The following is a 25715-nucleotide window of genomic DNA, read 5'->3' as shown; positions in this document are numbered from 1 at the left end:
CACACATTTTAATTGGAAAATATGGAAATTTGCTTTTATTAGCATTAAATGAGTCTGCCAAAAATAAAAACAGAAGGGGTAAAGATATTGCGAATAATATTTGTTTGCTAATGATATCTATTCGTCTAAGAGGGACAGAGTGTCACGGCTCAGGTGGGGTGTCACCTGCCACCACTCTGGATTTAGGATCCCTTGAGAAGGCCCAGAGCACCCTCCCAAGACCTTCAGACTTCCCCTTTGGCCGAATAATAGGCGTGAGGACCAGGCAGCGTACAACAAGGAAAAGGTTTATTTTATAGGAGGTCAAACAACAAGGTGCAGAATAACAGTAAGTGGGTGAAAAGAAAAGAAATCAAATGCCCTTATGTGTCTAAATATACTGTCCCTAGCTCACTATCTGCAGTGGCCTTAGAGTACTCACCCTTCCCTCAGGATGAGGGTTTCTTCCTGCAGCAGCCTTCCTTCTGGCTCTGCCCTCTGGGAAGAAGAACAGCTTTTCCTGCTGCTCCAGATCTTTTATTCCAAGCCCTCCTCTTTTCCTATTGGTCAATTTTGCCTCCAAAACCTCTCAGGGGCTTCTGGGAGTTGTAGGCCCAGCCTCACCTACTGCTAGCCAGCTCCCTGGGCCTAGTAGGCCTCAGGTGGCACAGCCCAGATCATGACACAGAGAAACAAAGAAAGCAAATAGATGAGGGAGGGGAAGGAAGGAAGAGGGAAAGAAAGAGAAAGGAAAGAAGGCTGAAAGAGAAAGGTGAAAAGAAAGAAGTGGAAAGAAAGCAGATGGGGAGGGAGGGAGGAAGGGAGAAGTGGAAAGAAAGCAACTTTAACTTTAAATGTGTTCCCCAACCCCTCCCCATGTTCCCACACCAGCTGGCTTGGCTTGGAGAAGGGATTTAAAGATACAAGTGCCTTTTCCAAGCCAGTGGGCAGGACTGCAGGGTGGGGGCTTGGAGAACACATTTAACTTTAAATGTGTTCTCCAAGTCCCCCCTGCCCCTGCTGCTGCGCCAGCTTGGCTTGGAGAAGGGATTTAAAGAGACAAATGCCTTCTCCGAGCCAAGCTGGCCCATGTGGCAGTGTGGTGGGGCTTGGAGAACACATTTAATTTTAGATGGAGAAGGAGGGGAGAAAGAGAGAGAGAACGAAAGGTGGAAAGAAATAAAGTGGAAAGAAAGCAAATAGATGAGGGGGAGGGAGGGAGAGGTGGAAAGAAAGCAACTTTACTTTTAATGCATCCTCCAAGCCCCCCATGCCCCCACACGGCTGGCGTGGTTTGGAGAAAGGATTTAAGGAGACAAATGCCTTCTCCCAGCTGGCTGGCGGGGGGGGGGAGCTTTAAGAACACATTTAAAGTTAAAGTTGCTTTCTTTCTCTGCTCCCCCTACCTCAAGCCTATCCAGGAAGAGGAACACTGGCTGGGGAAGGGAAGACCAATCAGGGAGGCATGCCCTCCCCTTCTCTTCTTCAGCCACCCTACTGAGCCGCAGTTTGGTCACCCCTGATGTTATGTGATGTTGCGGCAGGCTTCCTGGCAATTGCCTGCCTGGTGGGGCAGGACATAACCTTGGACCCAGCTGCAAGGATCACCTTGGTGGAGCATAGTGTTGTCATCTTCCAGGTCGAGTTGGGGGTTCTCCTATTTTGCAGGTTCTTGCCCATTGCCAGCCAGCTGGCCAGCAGGGGAAGCCCTGCCCCCTACAGTATCAACAGCGGCCGACCCTCTTTCTCTCCTCCTGTGAGATTTAAAGGGCCCTCCAGATGATCGGCAGGAGCCTGTGGCCCACCGATCAGCTGGAGGGCCCTCTAAATTCACCACTTTGGAGTTCAGGTGTGCGGCACCCAGTTGCAAAAAACCATTTAAAGGGAACCTTCCCTTAATGGCTTCTTCAAGCGGGGGACACCCGCGCCTGAACTCCTAGTGGCAAATTTACCACTTGCAGTTCAGGTGTGGGTAGTGCCAGCTTCCTGGATATGATGACATCACTTCTATGTGATATCATTGCATCGGGAAGTCCCCACCCCCTCCTGGAACAACCCCCAAATCCCCTCACAGGGGAGAAAATGTTACTTGGCAACTCTAGTGGAGCAGGGTGCAGTCAGGGTTGTCTCAGCAACAGGGCACCTGGTTCAAGGACCAGGTGTGAAGTTGGGGCTATAAAAAGGGGGAAGGGAAAATGACAGAAAGCTGGCTGAGGGCAAGAAGTGGGCCCGTTTGTGGTCCCACATGACAGGGAGAGCCAGCGGGGTGATGGGTGGCCATGGTGGCCATATCCTGCAAAGTCGGATGTCAGCCGCAATGGGGAAACCTGGCCCTCCCCTCCCCAGGTGGGCCTATGATGGGGCCTGAATGGACCTGGGGGAGGGGTGCTTTCAAGACTGCACGGGCCCCTAGGTATGATGTTCCTCCGAACCCTATAGGGGTCTACAGATGTGCTTAGAAGACTTGAAACATGCTCTGTAAACAGCACCAATGATAACTTAATTACCAAAGATCCATTTAACAACAACAATGATGCTGATGCTGTTGCCGCTGATGATACAGTAATTCCATTTAGTAATAATTCTTTTGGCAGATTCCATCTTACAGTGGTAACAGATGTTGCTCTTTTCCAACAATATTTTATACAGAAAGGCTTTTCTTTTCTTAGACCTTTTTCTTGCACACCAGCCAATGTAAGATAATGGTTAGAGTGTCACACTAAGATCTAGGAGTGAATCCTTACCCTACCTCACAGGGTTGTTGTGAGGATAAAATGGAGGATGTATATATATAAAACAGGGCTATTTTTGGGCAGGAACGCACAGGAACGGAGTTCCGGCTGACTTCCAAGTTGGCCACGCCCAGCAGGAAGGCATTAGCATAACAGGCCACACACAACAGCAGAAACTCATTAGGATTGGCTACATTAGGGGTGTGTGGCCTAACATGCAAAGGAGTTTCTGCTACAAAAAAAGCTTTGGGTTTTGACAACAAACAAGGTAAACAGAATAAGAAGCAAAAGGTGGGTGTGGCTGGATAAGCACACTTCTGGTAACATGGGGGTGTGGCCTAATATGCCAATGAGCTGTGCTGTCAGGGGTGTGGCCTAATATGCTAATGAGTTTCTGCTGTTGGGTATAGCCTATTATGCTAATGAGTTCCTGCTGGGCTTTTTCTACAAAAAAAGCCCTGTATATAAATCACTTTGGGCCCCATGGGGGAGAAAGACGGGGTATCAATGAGGAAAGCAAATGAATGAATCCAGTTCAATGCTTATCATCTATGCACTGAGAACAATGAACTTATTTATCACCTGACTTGAGCTGCAGTTCTCAGCTCTTAAGCAGTGTAGAACCACCATTAATGACTCATTGCAGGCAGCTAGGTTGAAAATCTTGACTAGACTAAGACTATTTTGATTGGCAGTTCCTGCAAGCTTGAGGGAGTGATAGCACCCAATCACTGGTGAGGTTTGGCTTCTCCAGTCATGTTTGCAGGCTTGGAGTATGGTGTTGTGCCATTCTAGTAACTTGAATGGGGCCCTGAATGCATGGTTACCAACCTCAAGGTTGGGGTTATCCTTGAATTACAAGCGATCTCCAGATTGCAGAGACCAATTACACTGGAGGAAATCACATTCTGGCTCACCTTCCTCCCCTCCCCAAACTCTACCCTTCTCCAAGGCATTAGTCCCAAATCTCAAGGACCCACCACCTCGCTGACATAGGAGTTCAGGGGACTGCCTTGAAATGGTTTTCCTCCGTTCTCCATGGTCAGGGACAGTGGGTGGTGCTGGGCGAGAGGGTCTCCCCACGGTACCGAATAGAATGTGGATTGTTGCAGGGGGTGATCCTCTCGCCAATTTTATTTAATATCTATTTGCGCCCCCTAGCCCAGTTAGTCAGGAGTTATGGGCTGGGTTGCCATCAGTATGCCAATGACACTCAGCTCTATCTGTTAATGGATGGTCACCTGTCCTCTGTTCCTGGAAATCTGGCTGAGGCTTTGGACATTGTGGCTTGATGGTTGCGGCAGAGTTGAAAGAGGAGGTCCCGTACCTGCATCATGGGGCTATGGAGGTGGGCACCAGGCTTCCCAAACTGGAAAGGGCACCTTTGGTGCCAGCCGAGTAAGTGAAGAGCCTGGGATTAACACTAGATGCCTCCTTATTTATCGAGGCCCAGGTTGCTGCAGTCGCCAGATCTACATTCTTCCATCTTAGGCAGATCAGGCTACTGAAGCCCTATCTCCCCCCCAAGAACTTAGCTATGGTGACCCATGCAGTGGTCACTTCCAGGCTTGATTACTGCAACTCACTCTATGGAGGCTTACCCCTGAAGCTGATCTAGGGTTGCCAAGTCTTACCTTTGATGGAGTTCCCTGGGAGTTCCTCGGTGTGCGCGCTTTGCACGCACGCTGCAATGACGTCACCTGGAAGTGACATAATCACATCGGGCATGTTGGGGGGTGGGGCCAGTATCATTTGATACATTTGAGTATCATTTGCCAAGTCCCCCCGGGGGGCGGGGAAATCCCTGCCCGAGAGGCCCGTTAGGGCCCTGCGGGCTCTTATTCGGTTCTGCAGGGCCTGCAAGAAGGAGCTGTTCTGCCAGGGCTTTGGTTGAGGCAGTGGGTGTCCACACATGGCCCTCCCGAGGTTGCTGTCTCCCACCCACTGATAACCGGCCATACCTCTCTACATCAATGGGCCGGTTTCTCCCTATGGCAAGCTGTGACTATTGATTTTACATGTTTATAATGTGTTTTAAATTTTGTTGTATTTATTGAAAGGCTGTAACCTGCCCTGAGCCTATTTACGGGCTGGGCAGGATATAAATGTGAAAAATAAAATAAATAAATAAACTAGCATGGGTAGCCTTACCGTGTAATGACTACCCAGTGATCACATAGTAAGGCTGGACTTGAGGCCGATTGGGCATGGAGCATTGGCATAGACCACGAGCCACTGGGGGTATGTGTGGGGGAAGTATTTGTGAATTCCCTGGACTAGGTTACCCTGGAAGTCCCAACTCTATGATTCTATGGCCCTTCCCTTTGTCCTGTGCTCCCAGCTGAGTGCTATGGCACAGCTGTGTCCGAGTGCACAGGAAGCTGTTAGTTGGGCTTGTCTTTAGTGATCTGCACTAAAGATGTGGAGAGGCAGAGACAGTAGGGAAGGAGAAGGATAATTTCTTTATCACATTTCTATCCCTCCCTTCCTGTTATGAGCTCAGGGTGACACAACATGGTTCTGCTTCCACCCATTTTATCTTCTCAGCAATGTGTTGGGGTGGCTTAGACTGAGAATGAGTTCACCTAATGATCTTAATGACTGGATAGAAACTGGAAGCTGAGACTCTTCATTCTAAGCTCAGCACTCTAGCTAGTGTACTCCAGGAATAATCAAGAAATAGTTTTGTTTCCAGCAAGGCCCAGCAAGATGCTTACGAGCACAGTATGAACGCTAGAACCTGAGAATCTAGCTAAGCTTAGTGTGATTTTATTGTATGCCAAGTAGTCCTTACTAATAAATAAACACGGCTGTATTTGTTCAGATCAATGGTCTGTTTAGCTAAGTGTCCTGTCAGTATATCTGGATGCTTTGGAGAAAGTTGACTGGATGCCTTTGTAGAATTATTCTGAGATGGGGAGTTATTTTTAATATGACTTTAGTGGTGGCCTAGAAATGGTGAAGTCCTTCATGAACCTGTCAGATCTCTTGTTAGAATTCTGTCTGGCTGCTTTGGACTAGAGATGCTGTGAACATGTCCAGTATGATCAATAGGCAAACATGCTGTGCTCAGCCATCATGGTCACTTGTGAGCCAGTCCCTGGATCTGTTCACCCTGCCTACCATCCACCTTGAACACCAGTTAAATAGATTTGGAGATGTGCAGAAGTTGTGGCAGTGTGATTTTGTTTCCTTGTGGTGGAGGAGTTTCACTTCCTTGCTTTGCGGGGAACAAGTGAAATTGATTCTACCTCAGGATCATGTATGGTCATGTAACTGAATGACCTGGGGGGAGCTATACCTCATAAAGCTGCGTGGGAAATGCAAATGTGAGAAACAACCTAGTAACATGGACTTTAAATAAGCACAAAATAATGTAAGACTCGCTTGATTTGCTCGCTCTTTATTTAAATGATGGTTTGCCAGCCGGCATGTAGCTGCTACAGGTCTGTGGGGAAGGAGGAAACTAGAACTCTCCTTGGGTTGAATAAAAGTGCTAATGGTTAAAAGATGGCCAGTTGCACTGTACTTTGTTGTCTGAATATGTGAAAAGAAACCAAACAAACAGGCTCAAACTATTTGCAAACAGCAAAACCGATGGATGAAAAGTTGGTTTCCTGTCCATGGCTGGTGATTACAACCATAAGACTTGTTTAGATGATGCAAGAGTGCAAGGCTTTTAAATTCTGGTGTTTCTTTTAAAAAACAAAAAAACCACCATGATTTAATTTACCCACATGGTTTGTTCAGCCTTTTCTGTAGGGGTATGGAATAAAAGCACAGAAAAGTGGCCCCCATGTTGCTAAGGTAACGGACAGAGCAGGTCTTAGATATGAGAACATTTGCAGGGTGCTTAATACTCAAGGGACAACGTTAAAAATATTAAAATGAAAGGTTTAAATGATTTGTCTGCTATTGAACTCAGTGGGACTTAAACATGCTTAATGCTGGCGACACTGTGTCCTTGGCTAATAGTTTCATTTTTTTTAAAGAATGGAGTTCATTCAAGCCACCTTTGTCTTTATTTAGGTTGGAAATTTAGACTTCATTTTTTTAAAACTCTCTATAATACACAGACCTGTTGAATGGTCATAGCCAAATATTTTTGTTCGCACAAGGAAGTCCTGGAACAGGTATTCTAATAGTTTCAGCTACAGTTTACATAAATATTATCATTTCTACAGTATTCCAAAAAGTAACGTTAGCATGAAACGAGTCACATGTTTCCTTTGGCATAACTTTATCTAGGTCCAGTCTCCTTTTCAGAGTTGCTTCTGCTCCCCATCTCCCTAATTTTGCACTCCCTTCTGTTGCAGATGGTGTCACAAGGGAAATACTCTGTCGATCTGCGTGAAGCAGTAGTAATGTCCTCTGTGTCCCAAAGAGCTCTGGTCAAGTTGTGGAATTTTCTCCCCTAAAGCTAACTTCATTTTGCTTCTCCTTAACTGCATAAAATGGAGACTGGTGGTAGACTTTGCTTTCAGTGTGTGTCTTGCCTTTTCTTCCCCTAGAACAAGGAAGTGACATGCAAACGGGAGAAGTGTCCAGTACTTTCCAAGGAGTGCGCCCTGGTCGTTAAGCAGAGAGGAACGTGCTGTGAGCGATGCAAAGGTGCAGTGATCTACATACTTTCCCTCTCATATTAATTTTTTAAAGACAGTAATTATGGTGGATGTAGGTTTGTCAGAATGAGAACCCAAACTCTTCAATAAACAGGAGTTTAAAAGCCAACAGAATATTTTATTCCAGCATAAACTTTCATGGACTAGGGCTCACTTTGTCAAATGCTATGCTTAATATAGTGTACAACAGCTGTACAAAATGTTTATTTGACACAAAAGAAGACTTCAAAACCACTTTGGTAGGGTTTGTTCAATAGCCTCCTGTTCAGCTCCTGGGAGATTAAAAAAAAGAATTAGCAGATTTAAAATGGTACCTCTAAGAAGTCATTGTTATAATAACATAGAACATCCCCTCAGTCCACAATATCTCTTATTTGTAGTATGTGCTTTATGCAAGGCAAGGCGATGAATTGGAAGACAGGTCATTTTGGGCGAAACACCAAAGAAACCCACAGCCAACCAACTATGGGGACTGATTCTCTTGATCAATTTGTGCGCTTTTGCTTATAGTGGCCAATATCCAACCACACAGCAGCAATGTGTGCTCCCCTAGCTCTTTGGAGGAGTGGTGGGATAAAATATCAATCACTAAATACATGTCCATCTTCTCTCTGGCCACTGTCCTGAGATACACATACCAAACCTTGTGGCCCAGTAGAACTCTGTTTTCTTTATTAAGACTAGTGCCTCTATTGTGTTTGAGAGGAAGCCATGCTTCCACTCCAAAAGAAATACTAAAAGATGAGCAGTAACAGTTGGTATTCCTAATGGATTTCTTGGAGGTTATAACTTGTCCCCTCCCCCCCAACTCCCAGAATGGTGTGATTGTAGGGTTGCCAACCTCCAGGTTGTAGCTGGAGATCTCCTGCTATTACAACTGATCTTCAGACAACAGAGATCAGTTCACCTGGAGAAAACAACCGCTTTGGAAGGCAGACTCTATCGCATTATACCCCATTGAAGTCCCTCTCCACCCCGAAACCCCGTCTGTGTGACCGCAGCCTTTGTGTCTCTGTTGGGTAGACCAGTGAGGTATAAATGAAGTAAAATAGAAAACAACACCTTCTCTGGAATCCAAGCAGCTCTTTTGGCAAGTGTAAGAACTTTTCTCCACCTGTCAGGTTTCCCTGTTCTATTCAAAAAAACAACACCTTCTCTCTGGAATCCAAGCAGCTCCTTTGGCAAGTGTAAGAACTTTTATCCACCTGTCAGGTTTCCCTGTTCTATTCCTCCTTTCATCTTGCGTAGTCTCCTTAGACCATGTGAGGGTCTCAGAAGGTCTGCTGAGCTGGGTCAGGGGAAAACCTCTTTTTGTAGTACCAGCATTTCCTCTTACCTCCCTTTCTTACTGTAATTTTTATAAGCATTTGCCACAGAGAGAAGCAATGTTCCCTCCAAGCTGTGGAGTCTTGTGAGCAAAAATTCTACTTTGTGAGCTCCCTGCATTAAAGTTGTGAGCAAGCAATGTGGCTACTGCATAAATTAGTTTGCTCTGGAGCCATCCTTCCTGAGCTAAGACAAAAATGAGTGAGCTGGAGGCTAAAAAACTGTGAGATAGCTCACACTAACTCAGCTTAGAGGGAACACTGGAGAGAAGTGTCATCCCACTGTGGGTCTCCACACCCCCTAGCATCTGAGGAAGAGGCTATAGAGCCTCACAGGCTAATGGTGCCACTGTTATGACACAGATGGGAATGTAATGTCTGAAGTACTGCATACGCAGATGAGTGTGTCATTCCCTTGCGGGTCTCAGCAGTCTGATGCTGATTCACATGGCGAGTAGTTGTAATTGTGAAGACAGGGATGAGTAGGCCTTGCCATGGGGCGACTCTTTTGGCCAGCATCCTTATGGTAACTATAACGTATGTGCTGTCTCCCACGTTGTGAGCTTAATGGGACAGTGCTGACGTAAAGCTAGGGATGCTGCAGATTTCACATTGAACATATTTGACAGTTGAACTTCCCTTGTTCAAGTGTGATGATCAGAGGTGAGCTCACCATTAGGTCTGTTTGGTTCAACATCAAACAGCTCAGGGCCAGGTCTTTTTTCAGAACTGCATACGATGCACCAAAATACTGTCGATCCAATCAGACCGGCGGCCACTAACATGGTTAAGGAGTGCTTAGAAGAATGCCAAATGGCAGGATTAAAAAAACTACAACGTGGCATTTGTTTATGATCAGGGCTATTTTTGGGCAGGAGTTCCGGCTGGCTCCAGAGTTGGCCACGCCCACTACAGCCAAAACCTCTGCGTGCGTGGCTACAGAGGGAAGGCCTAGAGAGCGACCCCCCTGGTGGACTCCAAGGCGGGCGGGCGGGGCGCCCAGGCAAGCCAAGGGAAGGCACGGGGTGTGACCTAATATGCTAATAGGTTTCTGCTGTTGGGTGTGGCCTATTATGCTAATGAGTTCCTGCTGGGCTTTTTCTACAAAAAAAGCCCTGTTTATGACTGATTTCAACTGTCTGTGGCAGTTTCCAGGTGGTGATGATGCTCCATGCAGAGGTACTTGCAGTGGCAATGGAGCATCCACATGGCACTTTCCTCTGCACTTTCATTGCCTCAGCACCCTCCCCTCCCCACTACCTTTCCCCCTCTACCACAGGAGGACTTTTGTGAATTAGCGTTGATTATTACGCAAATGTGTAGATATGTTATAATGACCTATCGCTGCAATCTACTTGCTTCTCTAAATTCCCAGCTTTCACTTTAAAACAAAAAGTAATTCTGTGGCCCTTTTTGTCCTGTAGATATAAGGGGCACTTTTCCTTTTTTTATGGCCCCCTGTAGGTTTTTTTTTATTTGCATTTTCTAAAAACTACAATGAAATTAGGGAGGGGATCTACAAACTATAGGAGGAAGGAAAGAAAACCCACTAAAACCCCAAGATTTGGAGGTCATATACTGCTTATAAAAGTATTAGCTTAACAATATAAAATTGATTTTCTTAACATTGAGAGTGGTCAATCATCATCATCAATTGTGTTAACAAACCATCAGATCTGACTGTATAAAGAGCATTCCAGGAGAATCGCTAACTGACTTAAATACAAATGTCAGAGAACAGTGGCACCTCATTTTACAATTCTTTTCCCCTCCTTCATGTAAAGCAAATTAATAATGAAATTTCCTCAGTAGTTGTAGCACAGTCAATTTCTCTTCCCATGCTGTAATCTTCTTTCTTCATGAACACTTTCCCTGTGGCCTTGTCTTGCTGAAACTGGAACTGGTCATCTCAAAACAAAGTCCCTTCTTCTTTTTCAAGGACTGTTATCCGCTTGAATTCTTGCCATCAATCTTAGAGATCATTCCATTTGTTGCTTTTGAGAGCCAAATTTACAGAGAGGCTATCCGCCCCTTTGCCCATCAGACTTATTTTGAATATGTCCATGGCATACCCCTTTGCTTAAACATCTGCATACAAGCCCCACCACTTAAACCTACTCATTAGACTCTCCTCTCAAATATTGGAAGTCCCTGTGATCAAAGGCTAGTCGCTTCTCCAATGTTAACACAGTCCCTTGAAAATAGTAGCCAATAAAAAGCACAGTTCTTGTGAAGTACCTCATTTTTGCCAGCAGGGGGCAAAGGCTTAGCATCCAGCCTGAAAGAGTCTATGGTTACTTCTGGTCACATGGGCCAGTTGCTCTTCCACTTCCTGAAGAAAGCTTGGATCTCGCTTGCTGCTTCTACTGCATCACCAATCACCATTTTTAAACATGTTTACTTTTTATAGAATTTGCCAAAGTCCTGAAAACTTCCACAAATGCTTATTTAGCTCCTGGAGTCTCTCTAATGCAGTCTATTGCTGCTTGAAACTCCGTCCTCACTACAAAGCCTTTTCTTTAACTGCTTTTTTGTTCTTTCTGGGGGAGAGTCCCCTCCTTCCCCTCACTTTTAGTAAAAGGGGACTCGCTCATTCTCTGGTGTTCTCGCTTTAACGGACTCACTCTTCAACGTCTGATCACTCGGATCTCGCCACGTAACGATTTCAATGCTGTACCTCCAAGCGCTTGTCCCGGTGTGCGTAGCTTAGTCCCATTTGGGAACATAGCGCAGAGACCTTTGGGGCAAAGGGAAGCCTCGATCTGCCAGCAGCGTGCTAGCAGAGAGGCGATCCTCAGCGCCCCATGGCAAGGGACCCATCACAAGGGTCCCAGGGGGGTGCGGACAATCGCACCCCCTCTCCTTGCGCTGGTCCGCGGATCGCCCCCCAGGAGCTCCCTGAGGATGCGGCCGCCATCAGCCCACCAAAACCAGAAACACCAAGGGGCACCTTTCCAATACCTCTCCACAGGAGTAGAGCTAGAAACCTATCTTAAAAATGAAAAGCAGGCAAGCTAGGAATCAGTAGATTTCTATTACATTACTGTGCATTAACAGGATAGCAATTGCCAGTTCAGGAAAAAAGAGTGAAAAGCCCTCTGGTGTTGTGGGGGGAAAGCTACCCATTTAAACATATGCCCACGAATCAGAGCAGTGGTACAGCAAGGGGGCAGGGAATAGAACTCAGTTGGGCCATGTGAAGATGTGTGTGCATGCAGGGCTTTTTTTCTGGGGGAACACGCCGGAACAGAGTTCTGAAACCTCATCGACAAAATATTTTTAAAAATGTTTAAAAGTTCACGAGTTTTCAGAATGCAGATTGAAAATTTCGTTTCCCTCTTGAGAGTTCCGGCATCTCTCTCTCTCTCTTTTTTAAAAGAAAAGTCCTGTGTGCATGAAAAGCTGAACGCACTGTAGTGCACAGTTAGGAAAGAATCTAGTGAAGCAGCCTGCCGAACAGCCACAAACATGGTGGCAAACAGTCCATTGGCTCAGTTGTTTGCTCTCTCTTAGCCACAGTTCACACCCGCAGAGTGCACTCTTCCTTCACACAGGCCTTTCTTTCTCTGAAGTAACTTTCCCCTTTCCCCTTATGAATAAGTGACATGTTGACACCGATATCAACCATGGTTAAGCTGACCAGGTTCCCTGTTAACAGACTTCAATACCTGAGGAGTCCTCTTAACCATGGCTTACATCAGTACTGATGCATGTATTCTATAACCATAAGTAAGGCGGGATGGGGCAGTGCTGCCGGGAGGGAGCATCCGAGTCCATGGTCTAGTCATGGTTTCTTAATTGCACTGAAGGGATCACAGCTACTAATGCCGGCAGTGGCCTCTAAGCCTGCAGTGCAAGAGGCAGGGCACATGCACTGATCATCACAAAGATGCTGTCTGAAATGGTCTGTCTGGTGCAAGTCATTCCCATGCATGCCATTAACACCTGCAGCTGCTCACCACGCAAATCAGCATCAGGTAGCAGAGACGCGCAGCGCAATGACACTTATCTGAGTGGCAAGTACTTTAGGCCTTATAGCCGAGCACCAAGTGAAGAAAAACCAAGCGGCTCTAAATGGGACAGCTGGTGACGTCTTTCATTGTTACTTTTGCCATCTCCCAAACTACTACTTTGATGAGAAGCCCTGGACTGCATCCTTCTGCAAATGAACTTCAGTTCCAAATCAGAAGATTCACTGCAGGCTCTATGGGTCCTACATTCTGCATTTAAAATAAGCAAGGAAACCATCTTTTAGAAAGAAAAACAATGAGAGTAAGTTAATACATGCTAAATCTTTGTAGAACTCTTTAAGAGGCTAGTAAAAAGTGCTCCAAACATGAGGGGAGTAACTTAAGGAGAAGGTGGTGAGAAAGGTCCCTTGACAGGCAGTTCTGAACCCCAAATCCAATGCAAACATAATACTGATGTACTGGGGAAAAATAAGGCTAGGAAAACAGAATATGCCATAATTCTGACAAAGCAAACGTGATGGATATATATTTTTCCTGGATGAATAATAACATTTGGTAGCTGATCAGTTTATGCTCGCTCTCTCTCTCTCTCTCTCATTATCTCTTTTGTTTTCGCTCTCTCTCTCTCTCTCTCTCTCTCTCTCTCTCTCTCTCTCTCTCTCTCTCTCTCTCACAAGCACCTTTGGTTTTATGAATGTGCGCTGTTAGACCATCCAGAATTCACCAGTATAAAATTCCAGATGTAAGAAGGAGTATATTGTAAGAGGACAATGAACTGAAATAGCACCGAAGCTATTATAATACTTATATACTGTTTATTTATATAGCCTGCTTCTCTCCCCAATGGAGACCCAAGGCAGGTTACAAGATTATTCTCCCTTCCTCAATTTTATCATCACAACAACAGCCCTGTAAGGAAAGAAGGCCAAGAGTGAGTGGCTGGCCCAGGATCACCCAGCAAGCTTCCATAGCAAGATGGAGCTTGAAACCTGGGCCTCTCAGAGCCTGGTCCAGCACTCCATGCCAACCACTGTGCTCTAATCACCACATTGATTTGATTGATTGATTTAATTTGTATCCCACCCTTCCGGCCAAGGCCAGCTCAGGGCGGTTTACAGAACAGGATAAAATTCCAACAATACATATAAAAACAGAACAACAGTTAATATAAATACAGTGTTAAACCCAAAGCATAATAATAAAGTGCTAGCATAGTTCTTCACTTTTAATGTCAGCTCCATTGGTCTGCTTCAGTTGTTTTGGGAGGTTTGGCTCGGGCAATGATTAAAGAGACTAGTGGATCAGGGCTCTTCCACCATAGGGTGTCAATTGTTGTTGGGGATGATAGTGGTGATCGTGGTGGAAGTGGTGGCAGCCCCAAAGGCCTGTCAGAAGAGCTGTTTTACAGGCCTTGCGGAGCTGTAGAAGGTCTCTTTCCACCTTCTGTGTGAACTGGAGCTTGATGAAGCGCAAAGGTTTTCAGTCAAGCTCTATGTGCTATGCAAGGAGGGAGGGAGAGGAAAGAGGGGTGTGCCTGAGCGAAGCAAGAAACTGCGTTCATGACTTCTGACAATTGTCTAAGTTTGAGCAGTAATGTTCTCAGTTAGTCACAGCTGTGCTTACCAAGGTAACCTGAATCGGTTACATTCTACAAGCTCCACTCAGTATCCCTTTCATTAGCTCTGCTTTGGCCACTCTGTGATTCTTTCATCCTGGCCTGTGAAAGGAAAAACATTGGCATTTTATGACTGATCGAAGGTCTCGCCTGGTCTTCTCTGCACTGAAAAATCTTCTTAGGAATGACCATGAACACAAGCATAGATCCACTGACAGCTGCTGTTAAAGAACTGCATCCAAGTAAAGGCTCGCTTGCCTAGGTTAGTCCTGGAACCAGTTTACAATACGGTGGCTCAGCTAATTGCAAGAGTGTGTGAAGTGATGACTCCAGAAGAATTGCTTAAGCACACGGAGAGGGCATTATTCTTTGCCGTGGCATAACTCAACTAGCCCCAACACATCTAAGTTGAGAAGAAAAGTCTTCCAGTCAGAGCATGTGACTTCTCGGGAGTTGTAAGCCTCACCGAGCCTCATTTTAGAAACTGAATATTCATATGGGAGAGCTGAGCTGCCTTGCTGACATGTAGGCAGCCTTTATGAAGTTCTTTGGTACCTCTAATGCTCTGAGTTCCCGAGTAAGAGTGAAAGAATGGATTTTTGTCTAGTTTCGTCTACAGTTGTAGCAGGAAAGTGAAAATGCCTTTTCCCTTCTCTCATTTATTCAATATATTTAATCAAAACACATGAGATCATAGATTTGTTATAGAAGTGGATTTGGCAGCATTTCCTTATTTAGTTGGATGGAGATATGTCATTTTAATTTGGGTCCGTCTCCATCTATAACAAATACGTATTTGCTTTCTGAATAAATGTTTGTTATTAGTGGATTGGAGATGGATAAAGGTACGGTTATGATAACTGCGAGCCATGCTCTGTTCTTGTTGCCAGTGTGCTCCTCCCATTGATGTCAGTATGATCACAGGGCAAAAATCGCTCCACAGTACCACAGAAGCCCACGTTTGGAATGGGTCCTCCAGTCAGCTAGCCCAATCTTCTGCAATAGCAGGTTCCCCCAGATATGAAGGGCTCGGCAACCTTTTTCGCAAAGGTTGAGCACCATGCTCGTTTTCCATATGAGGGGGTTTGTAGTTTTTCTTCAAGGATGAACACCAAATAACCACTGAAGGACACCACAGTTTCCCTGTACTTACTGTGTCACTGTATTCAGTCTGCCATTGGCTGTTAGCTGTGTGGGAAAGTGTGCACATATCTACGCCACTTATTGTTTGACTAGTGGTTGTCTCTTCCCAAAGTGGGAACCAGAATGTTACATGTTAATTTGCTCTTTTAAGTCCCTGTCTGTAAGTTTGAACCTTACCTACCATTCCAGTGTATTTTTGGGGGGGGAAAGTGCCTTGCACACGGAAGCTCCTCCCTTGAATAAACCTTTGTTGGTCTCAGAGGCACCACTGGACTCTAAATTTGTTCTTCTGGTATAAAACTAGTTTCAGATGTGTAGCCATAGAAGAACAAGATTTGAGTCCAGTAGCATGAAAGGAATCTTTTCTAGTTCTCACGAGGACATGTTTCCCTAAAACTAGGGATGGGTTCCAGCCTTGTAGCTAGGGATTTTTTGGGGAGGGGGCCTTGGGGGCCCCCACCAGCTAATTACATCAAAAGCTCCAGTGCAAGGGGGGTCTGCTTGGTGCACACCCACAGACCACCCACTAGAGCCTTCCTCTGAGGTGAGCCAGAATCTCAATGTTAATAGACACTTAAAGGCCTAGGAAAGCTGCCCTGTTTATTAAAAAAAGAAGGAGAGAGGGGATGAAGCTTCCTCCCTCACCCCTTCCCTGAGCCGACGATCTTTTCCGAAGCCGCATAAAATCCAACAGGAGGAGCTAACTGTGGCAATCTGACCAATGTGTGTATGACTCAGTCAACCACTGGTTGTTGCTGGGTCCTAAAGAGACTCAGCTCATCGCAGATGACCTCAAACAGGGAGACACTGGCTCAGATTGATCAGCGGGTGAGGGGGCTGGAAGGAGGGAGGGGGAGCTGAGGATCGGGAGAGGGTCCTGCAAAAACAGTGTGGGGGGGCGGGCTCCATGGGCCCCACGTTAGCTACGGGCCTGATGGGTTCCCTCCTGTCCTCAGATCTTGTAGCCTGGAACAGATGGATACATTTCCCAGGCATCTTCTGCATGCCCAGACTCCCAGTTGGATCTAAATGGGGTTGTTGTGGCTTGCCACTCAGTGATTATATCACGGAGAAGTCTGGTTCCATTTTGGACCAGATGATGTGTCCTGGAAGACATTTTGGGTTGTACTTCATCAGTCTCACAGCCTGAGGTACAGATCTCATGATTTTACAAATCAAATTTAATAAATAAAATAAATGATGTGTTTTAACCGGGCTTCATGTTAGGCAGCAATTGACTCCAGTGCTCACTCTGTTTACCTTGGTATAATGATTTAGCCTTAAAAACCATGCAGGGCTGCCCTGAGCATCTGAACCCTTACCATGCCCATTGACTAGTGAGTATCCCATTTCTGTGAGCTAAAAGCTGCAATCTTAAAGGCACATTCCTGGGAGTAAGCCCCATTAAATAACACAGGACTTTATTTTTATTTGTTTTATTTTTATTCATCTATCCCCCACCTTTCTCCCCTAATGGGGGGACCCAAAGCAGCTTCCATTGTTCTCCTCTCCTCCATTTTATCCTCACAACGGCCCTGTGAGGTAGGTTAGGCTGAGAGACTGTGACTGGCCCAAGGTCACCCAGCAAGTTTCCATGGCACAAGTGGGGATTCAAACCTGGGTCTCACAGATACTAATCCAACACTTAACCACAACACCACACTGGCTCTTTACTTCTGAGTCAACCTATTTAGGCTTGCTCCCAGGGTCTTTTCTGGGCCAGCTTTTCTCATGAAACAGTCTCTGCATGGTTTTGTTTCCAGCAGCCTCCATATATTGCTTGTGTGAGTAATTTGGAGCAGCAGTGAGATCGACTAGAGTCACCGTCACAGGCGCCTGGATTATCTGATTGTTGCAACGTGTTCTTTCCTCATATCTTAAGAACAATTGTTCTCACCTTCATCTGTGGCAGTGTGTTAAAAACAATCACTTTCCTACTTCTGCTTTTAATAACCCAAGCAGGTTTTTCCTCTGGCATTATCTATTGCAGATCCTTTATTATCTTTGTTACAGTTCTTTCATATCATTCCCAATTAGGCTGTGCTGTTCTTAGAATTTTGGTGACTAAGCGTAGACACAGCACTACTACAGGTGAAGCATAACCAGAGCTTTTGTGAATATATCCCTAAAGGGCATTTCTTGTTGGCTTGGTTTTTTTTAGAGCAGTGCCAGATTGGTGACTCATATTTAAACCATGATTTATTACAGCCAGCAGAGTCTTTTCAGCAGCACTGGATCCCAGTTCATTTCCCCCATTGTTTTGTGGTGTGATTTTCTTTACAGTGTGCAGTTTCTTTTTGCTGACGGCCCAATGCCCCTGTTTTGAAGGCCATTGATAATGCCATCCTAAGCAGAATTATGTTGTTGTTGTTGTTGTTGTTGTTGTTCAGTCGCACAGTTGAGTCCGACTCTTCGCAACCCCATGGACCACATCACGCCAGGCCCTCCTGTCTTCCACCATCCTCCGGAGTTTGCTCAATTTCATGTTCATAGCACTGATAACACCGTCTAACCATCTCATCCTTTGCTGTCCCCTTCTTCTTTTACCTTCAATCATTCCCAGCATCAGGGTCTTCTCCAGTGAGTGCTCCCTTCTCATTTGGTGGCCAAAGTATTTGAGCTTCAGTTTCATTATCTGGCCTTCCAGGGAACAGTCAGGGTTGATTTCTTTTAGGATTGACTGATTTGATCTTCTTGCAGTCCAAGGGACTCTCAAGAGTCTCCTCCAGCACCATAGTTCAAAAGAATCATATAATCCTGAATGGAGACCGGTAGACAATAGAGCTATGAGCAGCTGTTTCTGAACTTTTGTAAACACCACATATACAGTCAAGATTGGAATTGTAAGAACACTATAGACAACATGAATTGACATCTGAGAAAGATATTGTTCGAAACGGACTACAGAAAGCCCGGGAAGGTCCGTCCTTCTTCTTCTTCTCTTCTGAAGACTTTGTTCTTATTGAGTTGTTTGATGTATCTGAAAAACAAAATACAACTTGGAAAATTGAAAATTTGATGAACATACACAGCAATATCTGTCTTTTTGTATCTTGTGCCACTCTAATTGCTGGATCCTTAATTCCCGCTTGTGATTCATCCAGGCCAGCATTTCGCATGATGCACTCTGCATATATATTAAATAAGCAAGGTGACAATATACATCCTTGTCGTACTCCTTTTCCTATGCTAAACCAATCAGTTGTTCCATATCCGGTTCTAACTGTCGCTTCTTGACCCTTGTACAGGTTTCTCAAGAGACATGTGAGGTGGTCTGGTACTCCCATCTCTTTAAGGACCTGCCATAGTTTGTTGTGATCCACACAGTCAAAGGCTTTAGCATAGTCAATGAAGCAGAAGTAGATGTTTTTCTGGTACTCTCTTGCTTTCTCCATAATCCAGCGAATGTTGGCAATTTGATCTCTAGTTCCTCTACCTCTTCGAAACCCAGCTTGTACTTCTGGCAGTTCTCTATCTATGTACTGTTGAAGCCTAGCTTGTAGGATCTTGAGCATGACTTTGCTAGCGTGTGATATGAATGGAATTGTGCGATAGTTTGAACATTCCTTGGCATTGCCCTTATACCAATGATTTAAGTGGACTAAGAAGAGTATAATTCTGCTTAGGATCTCTCTCTCTCTCTCTCCCTGTCTACCTACCTGTCTACCTGTCTACGTATCTGTCTGTCTACCTTCCCATCCATCCATCCATCCATCCATCCATCCATCCATCCATCCATCCATCTATCCTGCCCTTCCTTCCTCCAAAGAGCTCAGGGCACACACCTTGACATCCATCCACTAATAATTATTTGTTGTGTTTGACTTCCCTAAGCAGTTGGGCTAGATTCGAGTCCAGCAGCCCCTTGGAGACCAACACGCTTTACTTGGTATCTGACAAAGGGAGCTCTGACTCTCAGAAGCTCCTGCCCCGAAAATCCTGTTGTTCTGGAAGGTGCTCGTGGATTTGATTCTAGCTCTTCTCCTGCAGACCAACACAGCTGCACTCCTGAAACTAAGCAGTTGGGTAGCCAGCGGCGGCCGTGCCGCAACGCCCAGCAGGGCAGGCGTCGCAAGGAATTATTTATATCCTGCACCTTCCTCCGAAGAAGAGTCCAGACAGTCTCACTCCTAGATACTGATCAAGCCTAAGCCTGTTGAACCTCAGTGACAAACTCCATTAGGTAACTTTTAGAACATCCTTTGGAAGTGGATTGCAAGGATATCTCCAGTCTGTTTCCTTTATCCCCTGAACCCAATTTGCATCTTGGATGGCACATTAGGCAAGATTTGCTTTCAGCTATTATTTGGCAAGATTTTGTTTTGTTTCCCAGTAATCATCCTGTATCCTTGCAGAGAGTCACAAGTGTACATATTATTTTATTGTCTATTTGAACAATTTACCAAATGCCAATTTAAGCTAATGAGTCTATAATCTCCCAGCTCCTCCCTCTCCTGACTGTTCTGCAGAAGCCTCCTCTTAGGAGGTGACAAGGATGTAGTAATGAAGCAGACAGAATTGCAGTGGCGTGCTTCAGCTGTGGGCAGTTAGGTGAGGCTATAGGGTTACCAACTCTGAGTTAGGAAATTCCCAGAGATCTGGGGGTGGAACCTGGGGAGGGGAGGGTCTGGAGAGAGAGGGGGGACCTCCCTGCAGTATAATGCTGTCCAGAACAGCCATTTTCTTCAGGGGAGGCTTTGGAGAGAGGATTATGTCATCTGGGGATCAACTGTAATTCCAGGAGATATCCAGACCCCACCTGGAGGTTTTATTACAACAAACAGTACCACGGTGTGTAATAGCCAGTGAAACCTGGAGGTTGGCAATTCTAGACTCACATGAGCCTTTACTTTTTCATGGGATACTTTCTGTTTTCTCATAGCACATGAACTTGCCTTGACAAATACTTTGGGAATTTCTAGTATATTAACCGAAAAGTTGTATCCTTTGCGATCCGATGCATAGAAAGGCCCAGGGCTATTTTTGGGCAGGAACGCAGTTCCGGCTGGCTCCCAAGTTGGCCACACCCAGCAGGAACTCATTAGCATAATAGGCCACACCCAACAGCAGAAACTCATTAGGATTGGCTACATTAGGGGGGTGTGGCCTAACATGCAAAGGAGTTCCTGCTACAAAAAGAGCCCTGGGTTTTGACAACAAACAAGGTAAACAGAATAAGAAGCAAAAGGTGGGTGTGGCTGGATGAGCACACTTCTGGTAACATGGGGGTGCGGCCTAATGTGCCAATGAGCTGTGCTGTCGGGGGTGTGGCCTAATATGCTAATGAGTTCCTGCTGTTGGGTGTGGCCTATTATGCTAATGAGTTCCTGCTGGGCTTTTTCTACAAAAAGCCCTGGAAAGGCCAACAAATTCATAGATAGCTTTGGAAGGGGGTTAGACAGATTTATGGCCCACCCAGCGGTTCGAAAGCAAAAAATTACATCCTGATGCGAGTAGATAAATCGGGTACCTGCCTTAGATGGCAGGAAGCACCCTTCCCCATTAAGGGGGTGGAACATCGGCGGCAAGTGAAGAACTTCGATGGCGAGCGGCAAGAAATGGTGATCGAGCACAACATCAGCTGTGGCCAGACGTCGGCAGGCGGAGCCAGGAGACGCAGGGGAGCGTGAGGCGCAGGCGCAGGCAAAGCCACGATGGACGGAACCAGGGCCGCGCCGATACGAGCCGTGCGCCGAATGGACCTACCAGCCGACACCAAGGATCGCAAGAAGGAGAACGGAATAGAGTGCCGAGCCAGCAATAGCCAGCAGCCGAACCAGAAGTACACAACAACTCCTTCCACAGGGTGCCGGTAGGGCAGCCCCCACCCCGATTGAAATGTGGCCATAGATAGGGTTAATTAAGAATACTGTAAGCCGCTCAGAGACCCCGGTGGGGGGAGGTTCTAGCGGGATAGAAGCCGAAATAATAAATAAATAAATAAATGGAGGAGAGGGCCATCAATGGCTACCAGCCATGGTGACTAATGGGAACTTCCATGTTCAGAGGCAGCACACCTCTGAACATCAGTGCTAGGAGGAAACACTGGGGAAGGTCTCGGCCTCTGTGTCTTTTTCGTCGGCCCTCCAGAGTAAACTAGTTGGCCGCTGTGTGAAATGCTGGATCAGATGGACCACTGGTCTGATTCAGCAGTGCTCTTCTTACGTTCTTAAGCAAGACAATTATGGAAGAGCAGTATACAGGAAAAGGTACAAATGAAACAGAGGGGCTCTGAGCTTCACTTAGCTGTCTTATTGTGTCTTCTGATGCATGTGATGCACATCCTTGTTTGGCGCCACTTGCTGTTGCATATGATAAGGCTGATCTGCATGCTACAGTGCCCATTTCCAGTCCGGTTCCTGTGCTACCATGATGTTTGGTGTAGTGGTTAAGTGCGCGGACTCTAATCTGGGATAACCGGGTTTGATTCCCCACTCCTCCACTTGCACCTGGCTGGATGGCCTTTGGCAAGCCGTAGCTCTGATAAGAGCTGTCCTTGAAAAAGAGCAATTTCTGTCAAGAGCTCTCTGAGCCCCACCTACCTCACAGGGTGTCTGTTGTGGGGAGGGGAAGGGAAAGGAGTTTGTAAGCCGCTCTGAGACACCTTTGGGTAGTGAAGGGCAGGGTATAAATCCAATCTCTTCTTCCTCTTCTCTTCTATGATTTCCTAAAGCTAAAATGTGCACTGTGGTTAGTAGCTTGACTGAATATGGATGATCAGTCCTAAAAAGAATCACAACCTTCTAAACCCTGTTTAGGATTGCACAGTGTACGCTAGCCTGGAGTAGAAAACCAACGTGCATAAATGGCTTCCTGTGGATTTTGATGTGTCACGTCCTTTACATGTTTAGTTTCCTTCTTGCTGAACTTAAAGGGTGAAAATTAATCTAAGATTTGTAATCAGCATGAAACTCTGAATGCAAATTCTAGGTGACAAAGATGCCATGGTTCTAGGGACGCCAGCCTCCAGGTGGGGCCTGGGGATCTCCTGGAATTACAGCTCATCTCCAGACGACAGAGATCAGTTCCCCTGGAGAAAATGGGTGCTCTGGAGGGTGGGCTCTATGCCACTGTACCCTGCTGAGGTCTCTGTCCTCCCCAGGCTTCACCCCCAAATCTCCAGGAGTTTCCCAACCTGGAGCTGGCAACCCTACTCCCTTCGTCAGTGGCCAGGGGGCACCTGGGAACCCTGCGTGGTTTGTATCAGCATACATCAGGGTTGCCACGTCCCCCCCTGGCCACCAGCAGGGGATGGGGGGGAGTTGCCAGATTGGGAAACTCCTAGAGATTTGGGGTAGGGCTGCCAAGTGGGGGCGGGTGGCGGGTAAACCCCCACTCCAGAGGCTCAATTTCCGCCACCGCGGAATCGGGCCCCGGGGGAACTCCGCCCCCCAAAGCGCAGTGTGGCTGCGTCACTGGAGGTGACGCAACCACGTCAATCACATTGGGGGCGGGGCCCCGATCGTCGGAGGGAAAACTCTATGGTTTTCCCTCCGACATCGGGGCCACGCCTTCAATGTGATCGACGTCGCGCGTCACGTCCGGTGATGTCTTCACTTCTGCGGACGGCTCCCGGCGAGGCTCCCCCGCCAGTAAGAACAATTGACTTGGCAACCCTAATTTGGGGATGGAGCCTGGGGAGGGCAGAGTCTTCATGGGGTACGATGCCATACAGTCCCTCTCCCAAAACATCTATTTTCCCCAGGGGAACTGATCTCTGTAGTCTGGAGATCAGTCGTAATTCCGGGGGGTCCCCAGGTCCCTCCTGGAGGCTGTCATCCCTAGCGTACCTAGGGATGAATCGTGAATAGGAGGGACCAAGTAGTCCCATGGTCAAGGTTGACGGCTGCCTCAGCCTGCAGTAATTACTCGAGGAGGATTACTACACATTTAGCATAAGTAAAACTGACCGGAATTTCAGGCTTGGCCAGGCAGTGTCAGTGGTTTTGTAATGTTATAAATATATGTGAAAACGCATTTGATATCTTCCGTGTAGGATTTGCAGTTCTTTCAACTTGGTCAACATATTAATGTTTATGAAACACAGATGATTCTTTTTATGAGGGTATTGTTGGCCTATTCTTGTATTTCTACATTCGTTTGTCTGGAATTTCCTCTGAGGAATAATTTATCAAGAATTAAATATAACATGTCCTTGAATGTGTCTTTTTTCCCTTCTAATGTTTATTTTTTCATGCCAATAGAAACATTTTTTTTAAAAAAAAGATGGGGAGGCAGTAAAAGAGGGGGGAAATCAGAAAAATCTGCTGTCGGAAAAGGAGGTTATGGGGCCAATTTACAGAATGTTGCTATGCATTCTTTTCCTCTTGGGAGTATAGAAAATGTCTTGCTTATAAAATTCCTGCTCACCTAAAATAAGCAACCTCCCCTGATGAATTCTTATAATCTAAATGGGTATTTTGAATTTTCAATCTTCCACGTAGGGTTTGCAGTTCCTTCAACTTGGTCAACATATGAATGTTTATGAAACACAGATGATTCTTTTTATGAGGGTATTGTTGGCCTGTCCCTAGGATAGTTGATAGGCAGCTTATTCATCAGAGACAGAGAGAGAGAAAATGTATACTGTCCACATACCTCTTGAACATACATTATTCATATACTGTTGTTATTAGTAATTTTATATAACAGAACTAGTATACATGGCTCTTTGCATAGTTTCCTAGGCAAAAAACAGAGCATTCAGTTACATAACCTTTTTGCAGACATGGCAGAGTCCAAATTATAGAGTATGTGGGTGTCCCTTTTACTGTGAAATGCACACAAATACTAGTTGCATTTGAACGATACTTCTAGATGTGCCCTGAGCCCAAGAGACAGATCCTGCTTCTTTGAACTAACGTTGGTAATGTGATTTGTCTATCTTATTGGGGGGGGATGCTTGTGTCTCAGAAGGCTCTTCTTTTGCTGTAATGAAATGCTACTGAGATGGTCTGTAAATTATAAGCAAATCCCTAGCGGGTACATATTGGTAAAGCACCACTGCAATGGAAGCAGTCTGGACTTGTGTGTTGTGCTCTAAGAATATGATGGAATGAAGCTTGACGTTCCTCCCCCCCCCCTTGATTTAATCCAGGAAGTTGTCGTCTCTTCATCTGGAAGATAAATAGCATGAATGGTCTTAATGCTTGATTATGGTATAATGAGGAGGACGCAAACCAAAGCCCTCACAGATATCTCTGAATGTGAGGAATTCAGTAATTGCTACTTTCCGAGCCAGATACACGCTCTGTGCTCAGTCAAGTAGCAGGTGGAATTCTACCTGGCTGAATAAGCCTACTAAGGTGGATGACGTTTAACACTCAGGCAATTTTCTGAAGAATCTTGCAGACATTTATATCCAGATAATTAGCTTAAGAAGGTACTTCTTTGCATTTGGAACTTCTTGGAGAAAGATATAGAACTGGGAGACACCGTATGGGGCTCATAGAAACACAGCAAGAATGTTCATGGGCATTTTGGTACAAGATTGCTAACATAAAAAGATTTGTTTCTTCCCTTCAGTCTCCTCATATATAGCTAAATGGCTGCTGTACAGTTGGGGTGCCAGATTATGACTGTGAAGACCCAGGTTCTAATCTCTATTTAGCTATGAAGCTCTCTGGGTGGGCTTGGGCCAGTCACTCTCTCTTGGCCCAGCCTACCTCACAGAGCTGTTGGGAGGATGAAAAATATAGGATGAAAAATGTATCCTGACCTGGTTTGTTTATTTATAATTTCAATTTGTGAATCGCTCTATCCCTGAAACTCAGGGCTCTGAGTGATGAACAACAAGAATAAAACATCAGGACTTCCGGTTGATGGCGGTGCGCTAACAGACTCACCTCCCGGACCTCCCGGGGGTGAAGCTGCGCTCCAGCCAAAGAAGGGGGTGCGCAGGCTCGCAACCTCCCCCAGGGTCCTGGCGAAAGGACCTTGGCCATGGAACTTTCAAGAGGCTGCCTCTTCGAGGGTGGAATGCCTGAGAATTGAGGCACCTCTTCGTTCCGATGGTTCTCTGTGCTGAGAGACCGAATGGGCTTAGCAACGCTGACCGGGCCGAGCGCAGGAGATCACACGGCAGAAAAGAAATTAAAGCGAGGTCGAACGACCGATTATGAACGTGAGTCAGTTTCGTAGCATTTAAAGAGAAAAAGTAGCTCCCCACCCTACCCCACTGAATGGGGGGAAAAGCGAGCGGGGGAGGGATGCCCACCATGCACATGAATTTTTGAGCGATTGAGTGGGGGAGCAGAAGAAAACGCGAGAGAAACTGTCTAGAAGTACTTACCCAAGTGAGGCTAAGCGGTCAAGCGCACATTCAGAGA

The 25715-nt window shown here is 46.0% G+C and overlaps 1 protein-coding gene across 1 annotated transcript in view; it reads left to right on the top strand.

The window, feature by feature from the left end:
* BMPER (BMP binding endothelial regulator) overlaps positions 1–25715 on the top strand; it is a 272459-nt gene that overhangs the window by 54644 nt on the left and 192100 nt on the right. Inside the window, exon 3 of the mRNA XM_015405739.1 lies at positions 7223–7322. Coding sequence (XP_015261225.1) covers positions 7223–7322 — 100 coding nt within the window. The remainder of the gene's footprint in view (positions 1–7222; positions 7323–25715) is intronic.

The sequence above is a fragment of the Gekko japonicus genome, unplaced genomic scaffold (assembly GCF_001447785.1).
Source record: "Gekko japonicus isolate JY-2015 unplaced genomic scaffold, Gekko_japonicus_V1.1 scaffold58, whole genome shotgun sequence".
In the NCBI taxonomy this organism is placed as follows: Eukaryota; Metazoa; Chordata; class Lepidosauria; order Squamata; family Gekkonidae; genus Gekko; species Gekko japonicus.
The sequence above is the reverse complement of the archived record's forward strand: the minus strand, read 5'-3'. Positions and strand labels throughout refer to the sequence as shown.